This window comes from Hyaena hyaena, unplaced genomic scaffold, assembly GCF_003009895.1.
Source record: "Hyaena hyaena isolate Hyena2069 unplaced genomic scaffold, ASM300989v1 scaffold_67, whole genome shotgun sequence".
Lineage (NCBI taxonomy): Eukaryota > Metazoa > Chordata > Mammalia > Carnivora > Hyaenidae > Hyaena > Hyaena hyaena.
The window spans coordinates 282,081-296,580 of NW_024080699.1; the positions used below are offsets into that span (position 1 = coordinate 282,081).

The 14,500-nt window shown below is 47.1% G+C and overlaps 1 protein-coding gene across 1 annotated transcript in view; it reads right to left on the reverse strand.

Annotated features, from left to right (window-relative positions):
* The window catches only part of KCNK10 (potassium two pore domain channel subfamily K member 10), an 80,572-nt gene extending 68,308 nt beyond the window's left edge, over positions 1–12,264 (reverse strand). The window contains exons 1-2 of the mRNA XM_039232510.1: positions 12,213–12,264; positions 1,938–2,272 (exon numbers count right to left, since the gene is read on the reverse strand). Of these exons, the coding sequence (XP_039088441.1) occupies positions 1,938–2,272; positions 12,213–12,264 (387 nt within the window). The remainder of the gene's footprint in view (positions 1–1,937; positions 2,273–12,212) is intronic.
* Between the last annotated feature and the right edge of the window lie 2,236 nt (positions 12,265–14,500).

Below are 14,500 nucleotides of genomic sequence, written 5' to 3' on the forward strand. Positions count from 1 at the left end.
CTCGTCCTGTCCATTCTAGCCTCTGAGCTCTTTCATGAGATGAGAGCCAAAGAATGGGCAACACATAAATAAACAAATCCATAAATAAATTCAGATATATGGTGGCATCACCAATGTTATAGATTCAGTTTAATATCTAAATCCAAAAGGATTCTCTACTGGTCAATAAATAGATGCAAAGCAATACATAGGCTACACATTGATGCAAAGATAATGTGACATGATCTTTTTCCTCAAGATCTCACTATCTATGGGAGGAAAATTCAAGCATGAATCTAGGTTCAATTCAGACCACCTTTTATATGTATTGCAGCTAAATAAAAAGTAGCAAAAGTCATCACAACCAGTATAATTCCATCCTTACTCCAAATAACTCCAGAATTGTTTCTCCCATTTTCTATGGTATTCTAGACCTTAAATCTGGCACAGATTAGTACAACATTCTCATCACCACAAACTTGACAGCGTTTTTCATAAAAGGAGAAAACAAAGACAAAGCTAGCCAAGAAAGAGTAATATGAAACACTGCCCTTAGATTTTACAGTTTTCTTTTCTCATAAAAATTGTAGGGACATAGGTATGAAATCATATTTATTCCCACAGGGATAGAGATAGAATGTGTATTTCTGATTACCAAAGTTTCTTTACAGGAATACAATTGCTATGAAGGTTCCAGATCATAAGTAGCCCCAAAATTCCCTTACCCTATCAGTGCAGTTTGAAATAAATAAATAAATAGCCAGGACAGTCTTGCAAATCCTGCAATATCCTGGATTGCAGTAGCCATGAGAATTTAATGCAGATAATCCCAGAGCAGAAGGAGGTGAGGAACTTAATGCAGATAATCCCAGAGCAAAAGGAGTTGTGGGAACCATCTTTTCCATCCCTCTGCCTTGCAAACTTTAGAACCCCTAGAAGGATGTGACTCTCCCTTGCCTCCGTGAATGTCACCGCCATGCACCGAGACCCACTCTTCCTGGTTTGGGAGGGTGTCTAGGACAGGAAATCAATTTTCAGCTTTCAAGGCAACCATCCGCCCTCCATCTCCTGCACGATAGAGCCCTCCAATTGGGCTCCCGACCATTTCCCTTCCTCCCTCTGGGACTTGGCTCTCTGCCCTTCACAGACTTCTGATGCCTCCTGTTTCATTTCCTCCCATCACGCCACCTGAGAGGACTCTGTCTCCCATGGCCAAGTTCACCTCTGCCAAAGCCACCCTCATCCTTGCTTTCACTGCCTCGCTTCTCTAGGTCACAGCTCCAAGTTCTCCCCCTCCATCTCTTTATGGATGCTATCTTCTTAATATCCAAGCTATGCAAGGACCTTAGCACAGTGCCTGATACAGTAACTGTTCAAAAACAGTCATCTTGATTATTGCTATTACTGCTGTCTTAATTTTATCCCCGTAAACCCACCAAAATGACCCTCCCAAGTCACCAACAACCTCTCATCCCACATCTGGTGGTCTTTTACTCCATTTTCAATGACTTGGGACAGGTTAATACACCCCCTGCTTGTTGAAAATTCTTTCTGTGGCGCCCAGTGCACCCTCTTAGCCCAGCATCTCATGCAGATTTGAGAATCAGGAAGTTAATCAGCACACATAGGTGGACTTGAATTTGAAAATCCAAAGCCCATTTGCCTGCCGCTGCCTCTGGCCACCTCATCCAAAAGCAGATGATGTGAAACACAGTCCACTCCTAATGTCAAGGCGTCAAGGCTGTTGCACGCGTGGCCCCTCTTCCCCCTCCTCATCACGCACCTCACTCTCTGGCTCCTTGGAGGTCTCAGCCCAAATGTCATCTCCCTGGAGAAGACCACCCTGACCATCAGGAGCATCTCAACCAGAGGCGAAACTCAGTGAGCTCCAAGGTCAAAACCGATGCTGTCCCTTCTCCCTCGTAGGCTGTGCTATGGCTGACTTGCTCCCTGCTCACCTGAATCAGCGTCTCCAGCTCCTGTGGGCTCACGCAGATATGATCCCGCAGGAATTCCGCCTTCTCCAAGGCGATGGTATTCTTCTGGCTGCTCTCGAAGGGCTGTTCCAGCGCCCGGAAGACCAGACCGCCCGTGACGAGGTAGACCACCACGACCACAAAGATCGCAACGACCGTTTTCCACTTCATGACTGTCTGCAGGCCCCCCTGGGGGGCGCCTTCCATTCTGGCTACCACCGTGGCTCGGGAGGAGATGGAGAGGCGCGGGGCCACGTAGTGCCCGTTAGTGGCACCCTTGGGTGGGCACACCGGGGGCGCTGCTGCCGGAACGGCCACTGAGAAACAGAGTGGGGGACAGGGAAAGAGAGAGTTTGTTTATAAATATGAGACTTGTCAGAAGCAAAGCACAGATATCTTTCTCAAGCCAGCTTTCAAATGTGAGGATTACAAACCAGCTCACCAAGCCACAGTGAGGGAACCTGATCGGTTCCGAGGTACCTGTTTGAGTTCTTTAAAAATGAGCCCTAGGAGTTCTGGTTTAAAAAAAAATAGTATTAATTGAGTTTGAAATACTTCTATTTCTCTCCAATTTTGAAAGCCAGTGATTCATCTCTTCCCATAGCTCCCTTGGTTAAACAATATGTGAGATAAATGACAAACCACCATATTTCAAAAACAGACGTATTATTCAACTTGGAGAGGAAATAAATAGGAGATGGAAGCCCAATGACTCTGTCCACATACTGAGGACTGGGTGATACCAAGAGCAGAGAAGAGATTAACATCTAGCGAGGTTCAAAGTCCCTTTCATCCAGGGTCATGGTCACAAAACAAAGAAGGGTAAGCTTGGTATCAGGGAAACAAGTCAAAAATCAAACACAGTAAAAACAGGTTTGGGTTTCAGAAGACGGCCAAAGTGATTAAAAAAAAAAAAAAGACAGATTAGGATGAGGGAAGAAATAATGAGTGATGTTTTATGTCAATTAACTTGGTTTCCAAAAAAATAAGAATAATAAATAGATTCTAAGCATATTTCTCAATAGAAAATGCAACGACTTAGATGTAATCACTCCTGATCTATTAGTAATAGAATTTTTCTTCTATTTTCCTCCAGAAAGAAGCCATTGGAAAAGAAATTTTCCCTCGTGTTGAGAACACATCAAATTCTCAAAGGTCCCTGGTCTCTGTTTGGGCAATTTCGTTACCTTGGAAATAAATATGTTAAGCTGTAGGCTTTTCTGGAATGGCAGGAAGCAGAGGCTAGTGTTGCACACATAATGCTATCATGCATTTCAGAAATCTGCCTTGTGCAGCAGTGAGCAGCCATTGCACTTTGATTTTGTTCTGCCCTCATTATACTAACACTCATTACAGCCTCCGCCATAGCACAGCCTGGCTGTTGTGTAAATAAGGTATTAGGAGATGACAAACCTAATTACCTAAGTGGGGCAAACAATCCCACTCAAGAGAGCTGACTGCTCAGTCTCTGCTTTGGGAAACTCAAGATAAATAAAAGCACGGCGATGTCCCTCCCTGTTCACGGCACCTATGACCCTGACGATGCCTGGCCAGAAGGGTGGCCACCTCGAGGAATCTAGGTCTGTAAACATCTGTCTTTCCTCCTGGAGCCTCAAAATCAGCTTTTCTCTTTGAAAACCAAGCAGAACAATCAGCCTTTTATTGTATATTATTCTAGCAAATGAAATCATTAGATGTCACATTTCCTTCGGATCCCACTGAACACAAAACTGTCTGGAACCTCCGACTGAAAGATTTAAGAATGAGGATCAGTACTGTGAGAATTATGTTCTTGCTAATCCTTCTCCAAAATGCTACTTCCAGGTTCCTGCTATCCCTTGTTGATACTGAGGTGCGTCTTGTCTTGGGCACCTTTCTTCCCCACATTTCGCCTTCATTCAACTTCCCTGCTGTATCTCAGTCCCTTGCATCTCTCATCCTTCCCAGGACCACTGACCTTATCAGGGCCTTCATCTTGTCTGACCTGAACCAATCCAGCAGCTTCCTAAGTGACCTCCCCTGCCTCCACTCTCACCCACTTTGACAAATCTGGGGTTAAATACCACTTCCAGAAGCACCTCCTCCCCTTTTCCCCTGCCCCCCCCCACCCCATGGACATTGGAATAATGGCTCCCAAAGATGTCCACATCCTAATCCCTGGGCCCTATGCCTATGTTACCTTACAACAGGAAAGGAACTTTGCAAATGTGATTAAGTTAAGAATCTAGAGATAGGGAATTATCCCAGATTATCTGGGTGAGCCCAATACAATCAGAAATTTCCTTATAAGAGGGAGGCAGGACAGCCAGAGAAAGACTTGTAAGGACAGAAGCAGAGGTCACAAGCCAAGGGATGGAATCAGCTGGAAGAGACAAGGAACAGACTCTCCCCTAGAGGTTCCAGAAGGATCCAGCCCTGCCCACACCTTAATTTTGGCCCAATGAGACCGATGTGGAACTTCTGAAATCCAGAACCATAAGATAATAAATACGTATGGTTTTCAGCCACTAAGATTGTTACAGTGGCAACAGGAAACTAATACGCCCTCACCAGACTAGAACTCTCTTGGCCCACCCTCACTGTCCTGTGTTTACTTGTCATTCGACTTGAAGCTCAGGAGGGCAGGCCCCGGGTCTACCCTCTCACCTCTGTACCTCAGTGTCCTGTACGGTTCCTGCCACACAATGCGCTGATTGAATGAATGAAGAACAGAAGGAAGAGACCTGGGTGCATCCGAACCAGCAGCTTCTTCCCACCTTCACCTGCCTGGGAAACTCCCTGTCCGCCTCAATCTCAGCTCCAAGCTGCCTCACCTGTGAAGTCCTCCTAGACTCTCCAGCCGACCTGGCATGTCCGTCTCTCCACGAGCCTACAAATTCCTTGGAGTCTGAAAGCTTGTCTTTTAATTGTTGGATCTCCCTTTCATGGCATAGTGCCTGGCATAGAGCAAATGTTTGTTTTCTGTTGTTGTGGTTGTTGTTGTTGTTGTTAATTCCTTCAAACCATAAACAATAGCCCCATGGGAATCACTACCACCCTCAGTAACAAGCATTTGTGTAATGCCAGTGAGCGTGAGGCACTGTGCTGTGGTGGGGATAGGTCAGAGTCCCTCCCAGCTTCGGGGGTTTGACAATCTTCTTAGGGGACATCCTCCACACTGACAGGTGACAGCCATTAGGAGGAAGCTTAATGAGCCTTGAGCTCAGGGGTCATCTGTAGCTGGGACTCATTCACTGGCTTGCATCATGGATGTTTCCAGGGCTTCTAGCATCCCTGCAGCTGAGCAGAATTGGGCTTGACAAAGGTCAACTTCCAGACAAGTTCCTGATGCCAGTTTGCTACGAGACTTGTCTCTGGAAGCAGAGTCTGAACAGAATCCACCAATCCCGAGTTTCCAAAGCACCAGGAGTAAAAACCAGAACTCCAGTCCCAAATCCATCAGTGTCTGGGTGACCTTGAAACTTCCACTTAGTCTCTCTGTTCCCTTAGCTGTGAAAAGTGGATGGTAAGGACTCAGTTGGAGGGCTGCAAGGTGCATGCATGCTCATGGCCACTGCAGATGCCTGCTTTGCAGATAAAGAATCTGATACCCAGAGAGGTTACATGACTAAACCCAAGATCAAGGGGGCAGAAAGTAGGGAGCGGGGTGGGGTTAGGGGGATGGGATTAAAATCAAAATAATGAGACTTCAAAGTCAGTCCTCTTCTGGAGCACAGGAACAGAAAAATAGGAAACAAAGAAATTCCCTTGGTGGAAAGAGCCCTTTTATCTAAAATGTATCAATAATGGATGGGTCATTCAAAGCAATGATCTATCATTCTTCACGACTCCCACGGAAAAGTATCTGGCAGCAAAAACGCTGCCAAGAATTGATGAGAAAGGAAAGGCTGGAAGACAATATCCCTCAAGGTAATTTTCATTTTAAAATGTTTCCTCACTGGGGCGCCTGGGTGGCTTAGTTGGTTGAGCGTCCAACTTTCGCTTAGGTCATGATCTTGCGGTTCGTGGGTTCGAGCCCTGCATCGGGCTCTGTGCTGACTGCCAGCTCAGAGCCTGGAGGCTGTTTCAGTCTGTGATTCCCTCTCTCTCTGACCCTCCCCTGCTCACACTGTCTCTCTCTCTCTTTCTCTCCTAGAAATAAAAAATAAAATAAAATAAAATAAAATAAATAAAATAAAATGTTTCCTCACATGGGCACCTGGGTGGCGCAGTCAGTTAAGCGTCTGATTCTTGATTTTGGCTCAGATCATGATCTCATGATTCATGAGATCAAGCCCTGCATCAGGCTCCATGCTGTTTGCGCATCCCTGATTGGGATTCTCTCTCTCTCTCTCTCTCTCTCTCTCTCTCTGCCCCTCCCCCACTCTCACCCTCTCTCTTTCTCAAAATAAATAAGCACTTAGAAAAAAAAAAAGAAAAAGAAAAGATAAAATGCTCCTTCACAAACATTAGCCCATTCCACAGTTACCTAAACGTGGGTAGATAGGGGAGCAAGTGTGGAAATCTGCTCCTTCTTGGTTGAACGGGTTGTTGGTAGTTTTGAATTTTTCAGGCTTTTCCAGGCCCTGTACTTACCGCATCACCCATTCCTGCACTCAGTCAACAAACAATTGAGTCAGCCGGGCACCGTGCTGGGTGCTGAGGACACAGAAATGAGGAAGACCCAGCCCTGCCTTCAGAGTCTGTGGGGAAATTGACAAGGATCTCAGACACGCGTGGTCCTAGTTCGTCATCACAAAACTCCCGCAGAGAGAAGTCATCCTTATCTCCCCCTCTTCACAGGTGACCCTGACCAGCCTATCACAAGCAGTGGCATCCTTGAATCTGTCCTCACACACCTAACCCCTAAAGCCTCCGCTCCTCCGTGCCACTCGAGACAAGTGACATCCGCAGGATTCAGGGTTTCTTGGAAACTTAGAATGCAGCCACCTCAGAGGTCTGCTGTCACGCAGCCACGTAACTCTGCCTGTTGACCCAGGCAAAGTACAACTGATTGCAGCATACTGGTGAGAAGCACCGAACTCCGGCCCTCTCCACCCACCCCCAGCCCTCCCAGGTCTGGAATCGGTCCAGGGCCACCTGCACAGGCGGCTCAGAGCTTCCAGAGAGCTCCAGGTAGACGCTGAGTCTGCAATCCTCACAAGGCTTCCCTGGGTGCAGTGCACAGCGTGGGTATCAGAAAGAGGGAAGGAGCCATGAGGGGCCCCACCTGCCTGGAGCTGTCCCGGAGGCCGCTTTCACCTTCGCCATCCTCTCAGAAGAGCAGAGAGAAGGCGCACGCTTGATCTGATCCCAGACCCCCAACAGCCAAACCTCGTTCTCCCAGCTTGCGTTTGATGGCTGTGCCTTAAAGGTGATCAAGCTGGTCCTGGTAAGAACGCAGCAGCGCTCAGTCTACACACACTAAATGAGCAAGCCGGGTCCCCAAAATGCCACCACAGAAAAGGCTCTCCCTTTCTGTTTAATTATTTCTTTCTCCCAGCCCTCTTAAACCACCAGGCTTTCTTTCCAGATGGAAGAGACCAAGGCATTGGGAAATTCCTGGGGACCTTTAGAGACAGAGCCAAGACTAGAGGAGACCGGGCTGAAAGGAAGGGCAGGGAGCTGAGGACATGCTGCCACCTTGACTCACATCTGTCTTCGCCTCTCTCTTTAGGGCAAGACTGTCTTCTCGCACCTGCATCACTTCGAAAGCCTCCAGTCCTGTATCCTCAAATCCATCCTCCACATGGCAGCCAGGTGGCGCTCTCGCAGGTGTGAATCTGACCACCTCCACCTCCTACTTCAGCTCCTCTGAAGACACCACAATGATTCAAATAAAGTGCAGGCTCCTTCCAGGACCAGGTGCTTGCCGATCTCCCCAGCCCCACCCGCTGCCACACCCTCACAGGCAACCTTCGCCCCAGCCAAACCCAGCGGCACTGGGCCCTTACACGTGAGCCACCTGCTAATGCCACCCTTTGGGCCATCTTGCTTCCCAGACACCTTTCTTCTCCCCACTTTTTATCTGGCCGACAACACCTCCTACTTCAAAACTCCCTTCATGTGTCACCACCTCCAGGAAGTCCTCCCTGGCTGCCCAGCTCCCAGTATAATCAGATGTCCTTTCTCTCTGCTCTGTGTCTCAGTGTGGACTGAGGCCCTCCTACTTATAATTTTGCTCCATTCCTGAATTCATTCACATAAATAAATTTGCTTTGCACCAACACTTATGATATTGATGTCACATACTTGACCAACAGAACATGTGACTGCAGAATTCACTGAATCCGGCAGTATGAGCAGCCCCAGTGCTATAGTATTTTTCTCCCCACAGACAGACATCCAAAGTCAAGGTGTTCTCAGACAATAGTCCAAGGAGAGCTCTTCATGATTTGTTCAACTCCTAGGGAAGACGAGGAATTGCTCAGGGCCCAAGCTCCTCCTTGCCCCTGTGAGCTGGCCACAACAGCGCTGGCATTTCCCACCGCCCGGCTCCTCTTTCAAGATCTGGGTCTCCCCACATTGCAATTTTGCCAACAGGCCCCACACTCCGCCACTTGTCTTGACTCCAAGGTCAAGGCCTAAAGGCAGCAGCCCCAGCTGGGATTCTGTGGTCTAGTTCCAACATGCTTCATGAAGAGCATATTTTGCCTCTTGCTCTAAATTTTTTCCTCCATAATTTAAATTAACTAAAGCATTTTTTAAAAAAACGATTATATTTCCCCTACCTTTTCGAAGTAAAAATAATATAAGCTGCTGCAGTTCCCAAAATATCTCCTTTACCCTGGGGCCAAGGCTTCTCAATCCCATCTTCAGGGCCCATTCCTTCAAGACAGAGGTTTGCCTTTCCCCGGAGGTTTGTCAAAAGCAGCTACCTCTCCTCCCTGGGCTCCACGAAGGGGACTCTTCACAATCAGGTTGGAGCCAGGGGGTGCTTCTAAAACTCCCGTCTGCTCCTGCTTAAAACCGCACAATTACTCCCACGGCTGTTTACATGGCCTCCGATGTTCCACACGCTCAGGGCCCGTCTTCCTTCCCCAGCCCTGCCTCACCCTCCACACGCTGCACTCTGACCCCAGCAAACTGGGTATCGGCTATCTCAAGCACGTAGATCACAAGTAGTTGTACCAACCCAAGCAATTCTTTTTTCTAGATCCACAGTAGGAAAGCAAAACTAAAAAATATGTCTTAACCCATTAGGCAGAAAGGCCTTATGACTTACGTCCATAACCCAATGCCTAATTCCCTTACCTTGGGAAATGTGTTCACTGCATCCCACCCGATGATGGTGATGGAAGTAGCTGGAGGTACTTTGATAAATTCCAAATTTATCAGATCATAAAATACAGAGGTGGTAAGTGCACTACTGTTTTACGATAATGAAAAGGGATGGGTGTTTAGAAACTTGATATGTCATTTATTCGCTTATTCAATAAATACATGCCAACTACGTGCGAAGAGGACATCACAAGATCCATACTCAGTGTCCAGGCTGCCAAACCACCATCCACCAGGAGGCTGAAGAACCCGGTTCTTTTTAAAAGAGCCAAGTAAGCCAGTGGATGTAAGCCTCCTTGTTGCTTTGATGCCCCTCAATCTAGCTTCAATCCTTCTTCTACTCTCTGCTTCGTCTGCCCTGATCCAAACTTCCCCCCTGCATCCCAAACCTTTCCAAAGACACATCCGGACCACCAGAGCTGAAGACCTCCCCTACTTTCTCAGCATCTTCAGGGAGCCTTCCTCTACCTTCCTCAGGGACACCTGGGCTTCCCCTGAAGACACTGTCCTCTGACTGTGGCATTCAGGTAGAGGTTGTTCAGTCTCCCTCACCCACAATGTCAGGGCCACACTGTCCCGGAAATATAACACTCCACACTCTTGTGTCCAAATCTGTTCCTCTGAGACCCAAACCCTCTGGTTGCTTCACTTCCTCCTCTTCCCGTGGCTGCTGGGGAAGAGCTGACTTCTCTCCTTGATTCCCTGAAGCGTCCATCCAGGTTCTGCTTTCCTCCTGAGTTACTTCAGTTGTTCCACAGACAACTCCTCCAAGACCCACACCTCCCATTGCCTTCATTTCGTCACATGACCATCATCTCGAATCCACCTCAGCCAGGTTCCTCCAGAAGCCGATCGTGAGAAGACTGGTTTGCAAGTAATCCATTTAGGAAGTGCTTCCAGAAGGCCGTAAGGACAGAGGAGGGAAGGGCAAGAAACCACGAAATAGTATGACTCCAGGTGAAGCCCTGTCCCCTGAGCCCAGAGGAGCTCTGTAGCATCAATTAGTTCTCCAAGTTTGTCCCACCTTGAGGCCACGGAGCGAGGCTTTCCTTCTCTTACCCAGTGAATCATGGCTACGGAAACGCCTAGAGGGACATAAATCCCCAGAGACATCCTGGTCAGAGGCACTAGTAGACCAAGACAAAAAATCTCCTGAAAAGGGACTCTTTGTAGGGACACGTTACGGGGGAGAAGCACACAGAGTCAGGAGGAGGGGTGCACCGGGCCAAGACAACAGACCCGGAAGAGCTGGGAAGCACCAACGGTTTCCGCTACCACTGCCTCTTCCTGTGACCACGTCCCGAACCCAGTCCTCGCAAGAAATGTCCCTGCCTCAGAAGTCCTCCAGTAAAGAAACCCACTTCTTACCTGGGCATCCTATCCACCAGGCTCTGCCCCCATAATTACCCCCATAGCACGTCCCGCCTCTACCTTTCACCTTCTCTCATGCCCCCCTCCCGCCCCGGGTTTTCTTCCTTTCCTGCCCAGCTTACGTGCCAGGTTTAGCACTTTGCTCTCCACTAACAGATTCAACTCCCTTTCCTTCTGCCGTTTTCCTGGAGCCACCCCCTTCTTTGTTACTCCGTCTCTCTGCTCAGAGACCACATCCAGGCTGCTGGACGCCGCTGGGAAATCGAACAGCCTTGGGGATTGCTGCCTCTCAAAACCCCACGGTTTCCTTCCCAAGCTGGCCCTCGGTGCCACATGGCAAGCTTCCCTGTCTCCCTGCTCAGAGACAGCTGTCAGGACAAATGTCATGAAGACATTAGGTGTATCTTCCTGTACATAAACCTGAAAGCGTATATAACAATCCCCTACAAGATAGCTATGTACTCTACACAGGGATTTTCTGGGGAAAGCATTTGAATGGCAAGCTCTGTGTACAGCTAGCAAGAGCTTTCATTTATATTTATATTTGTTTAAGAATGAACTGTTTATGTAGAATGAGCTGCACCCTCACTTGGCCTTGTCGCAGGGTCACTGAGATGGAGTCTCAATGCCCCAGTTCATTGTGCTTTGCAAGCAGACTCAGCCGCCTGCATTTCCAAGTGCGGCCACCCAGTGCTCCCTACTCACTTGGGAGTCACTAAAACCTACCAAAAAAAAAAAAAAACTTGGATGGGAAAAAATTTTCAGATGGCTCTCCCTTCACCGTGTCTCCTAAGTGGCAAAAATGAATGAGATCCATCAAAGGGAGAAAACAGTGTCTACAAAACACCCCGCAAAATGGCTTTGCCTTTTAGCATCACCCTCTGGATAATTCCCCCTTAGAGTGGCTCCGCGAATGCAGTTATCAGTGCTGCTGACATCAGCAACATTTCCGTGATTCGCCGTAAAAGCAGCCATCAGAGGTTGGGAGCGAGTGCAGGCAGGAGGAAGGGAGAAACCCTAAAAAGGAAAAGAATACCCACGTTGTTCCTCATGTGGCTGGCGGGACAGTGATAGCAGTCCATTTCTCTGAAGACTGAGAAATGTTTGCAAATACTATTAATAGTTCTCATTAGTGAAGTCTTCCAGGAATCAAAGGACTTACTGAAAAATTGGGGAAGCATATCTAAAAAGACAGGGAAGGGATTCTTCAATCAACCAGCACACCTAGATCTGGGAGACAAAATGGGATCTGATGAAGCCAGAAATCCTTGCCGCCACGGGGATCCGAGGGCTGACCCAGCCTCCAGGGGAATTCCCCAACCAGTGAGCTGCTGAATGTAAGCTGGACCTTTTAGCCAAACCAACACAGCACTCCATCCCCCAAACATCTGCAGTCCTTTCTCAGTAATAATGCCTCCTGCTAAAGGGTAAATCCCTCTAGATGCCCCTTTCTCTGGACTCTTTGCCTCTAAATCTTCTATAGTCCCAAACCCAGTGCACAGCATATAATAAGAGCTCAATTAATATTCATCAAAGGGATTCAACACATGTTGGTCAAGTGTCTAGTGCTTCAGGCACCAGCAGGCAAAAGGTGATGGCACAGAACTCTGGTGTCCAGGAGCTCACCAGGTAAAAAGATGGATGAATTAGATGGGGCAATCTTCACCTCCACTCTCATGTCATGCAGAAAGGTCTAGCACTCCAGGATCAAGAGAAGGCACCTGAAATCTCAGACAGCCAACAGATCCCTGCATGGATCGTGAGGAAATCTGATATCTGCTGTGCTGGTCCCTAAACTGCCCCCCTCCCGAGAAAGAGCTCATAAAGCAGGGTGTACAGAAGTTTACTTTGGCATCATTTACAAAAGTCAAATTCCTCTTCCGTGTTACCACCTTCTCATAGATCCTTAGACCCACAGCTGTTACCCAGGCAACCTCTCTCTGTTATGTTAGTAGCAATGAAGCAGTCACCAAAATATATTTCCTTTCAAGAAACCGCCCAGCTATAAGAACCATAGGACATGATTCAAAAACTTAACAACCAAAATACAAATTAGCGAATATTGGCACATGGTTCGGTTCAATAAACTAATGCAAAATAAAGCTTGCCATGTGAACAAATGTTAAGGAGGGATGCAAAGTCCTTGTGAATTGCAAAGCCCAGAGGGGGGAAAAAAAACACAAGAAGGGAAAAAAAAAAAAAAAACATTTTCATAGACAGTTAAACCTAACCTTTGGGTTCTCAGCTTTTCATCAAGGAATATAATCTTCACAGAAAATCCTAGCTGAGGGGTGCCTATGTGGCTCAGTCGTTTAAGCGTCGGACTTCAGCTCAGGTCATAATCTCATGTTTCGTGGGTTTGAGTCCTGCATCTGGCTCTGTGCTGACAGCTCAGAGCCTGGAGCCTGAATCGGATTTTGTATCTGCCTCTCTCTCTGACTCTGTCCTACTCACACTCTGTCTGTCTGTCTCTCTCTCTTAAAAATAAATGAACATAAAAAAATTTTTTTTAAAGAAAAGAAAATCCTAGCTGATATGTAATGCTTCTATACTTTGGATTCAACCTGTACTTAATTGCTTTGAAGTTGCCTCTAAAGAGATCATTTGAAACAGTCTTTTGCTTATGACGCTTCTACTTCATAGAAACGAGGAGGAAAGGGGCATAAAAAATTGTTATAATGAATTAAAAGAGCAAATGACATAACCCATATATCTTGGTATTTGTGGGCATTTCCATGAGTTCCCCACCATTTAAAAATTCTTAATGGCCCCTCAGACGCCAGTTGCATTTAAGCGGCTATTACTGGGAGGTGCCGAATTCAGCAAAGCCATTTGCTCCACAGACACAGGGCTAAATTAGGTATGTCACAGAGATAGCCCTTGGTTCTTCCAGCACAGCCCAAAGTGCCACAGCACTTAACTCACCAAAAGCTTCCCCACGAGGCCCATTTCACGACGTTCTCGAAGTAGTTCACAGGTACCGGGGTAGCGTCCTTCCGTTCTTCCCCACTAACAGCTAACGTTCCCCACAGCACAGAATGCGGTTTTTATCATTTGATGAGTGCATATTATGTGCTCAGCACTCTGTAAGGTGCTCGAAGGGAACTTAACAGGAGCATTAACTATCATCAGAAAGAAAAGTCCTTCAGGGTTGGCATTTCTTACTGGTCCTGGTGACTCGACCCAGAAGCAGACCATATGGTAGCTTCTACATGACTATCTAGTTTGGTTAGGGTTGCTAGATTTGAGAGTACGCTAAAAACTCACATCACATAAAATTCACCATTTTAACCATTTTAAAGCATACAACTCAATGCATGCTGCAAGATTCAGCAAATAAAAATGCAGGGCACCCAGTTAATTTTGAATTTCAGATAAAAAAATAATTTAGGATAAGTATATCCCATGCAATATCTGGGATATACTTATACTTGAAAAATTATTCTTCTGAAATTCACATTTAACTGGGTGTCTTGTACTTTATCTGGCAACCCTAAGTCAGAGGGACGCAAGGAACGCAACCATCAACCACCCAACACAACCAGCCAAAAGTGTAGGTGAGTACTACACTGGGTAATACCAATCATAAAACCATATAAAAACAACCAGGCTCCTACCTCCGGCACCCTACCACAACTGCTCTTTGCAGGGCCCCCACCACCTCCACCTGGCCAGATCCAGGGCACACCACCGTGGCCTCATTCCACTTGGCCTCCCACAGAACTCCATGTGCAAGGCCTTGCTCCTTAAAATGCTCCCTCTTCTCACCTCTTGACACCCCATTCTCAAGATTTTCCTCCATCCTGTCTCATTAGGTCTTTTTAAATCCACTCTACAGATTCCTCTTCCTAAAAATGTGTAAATAACGGACCTTCATAGGGCTCATCCCGGCACCCTCTCTTCTCTGTATTCTC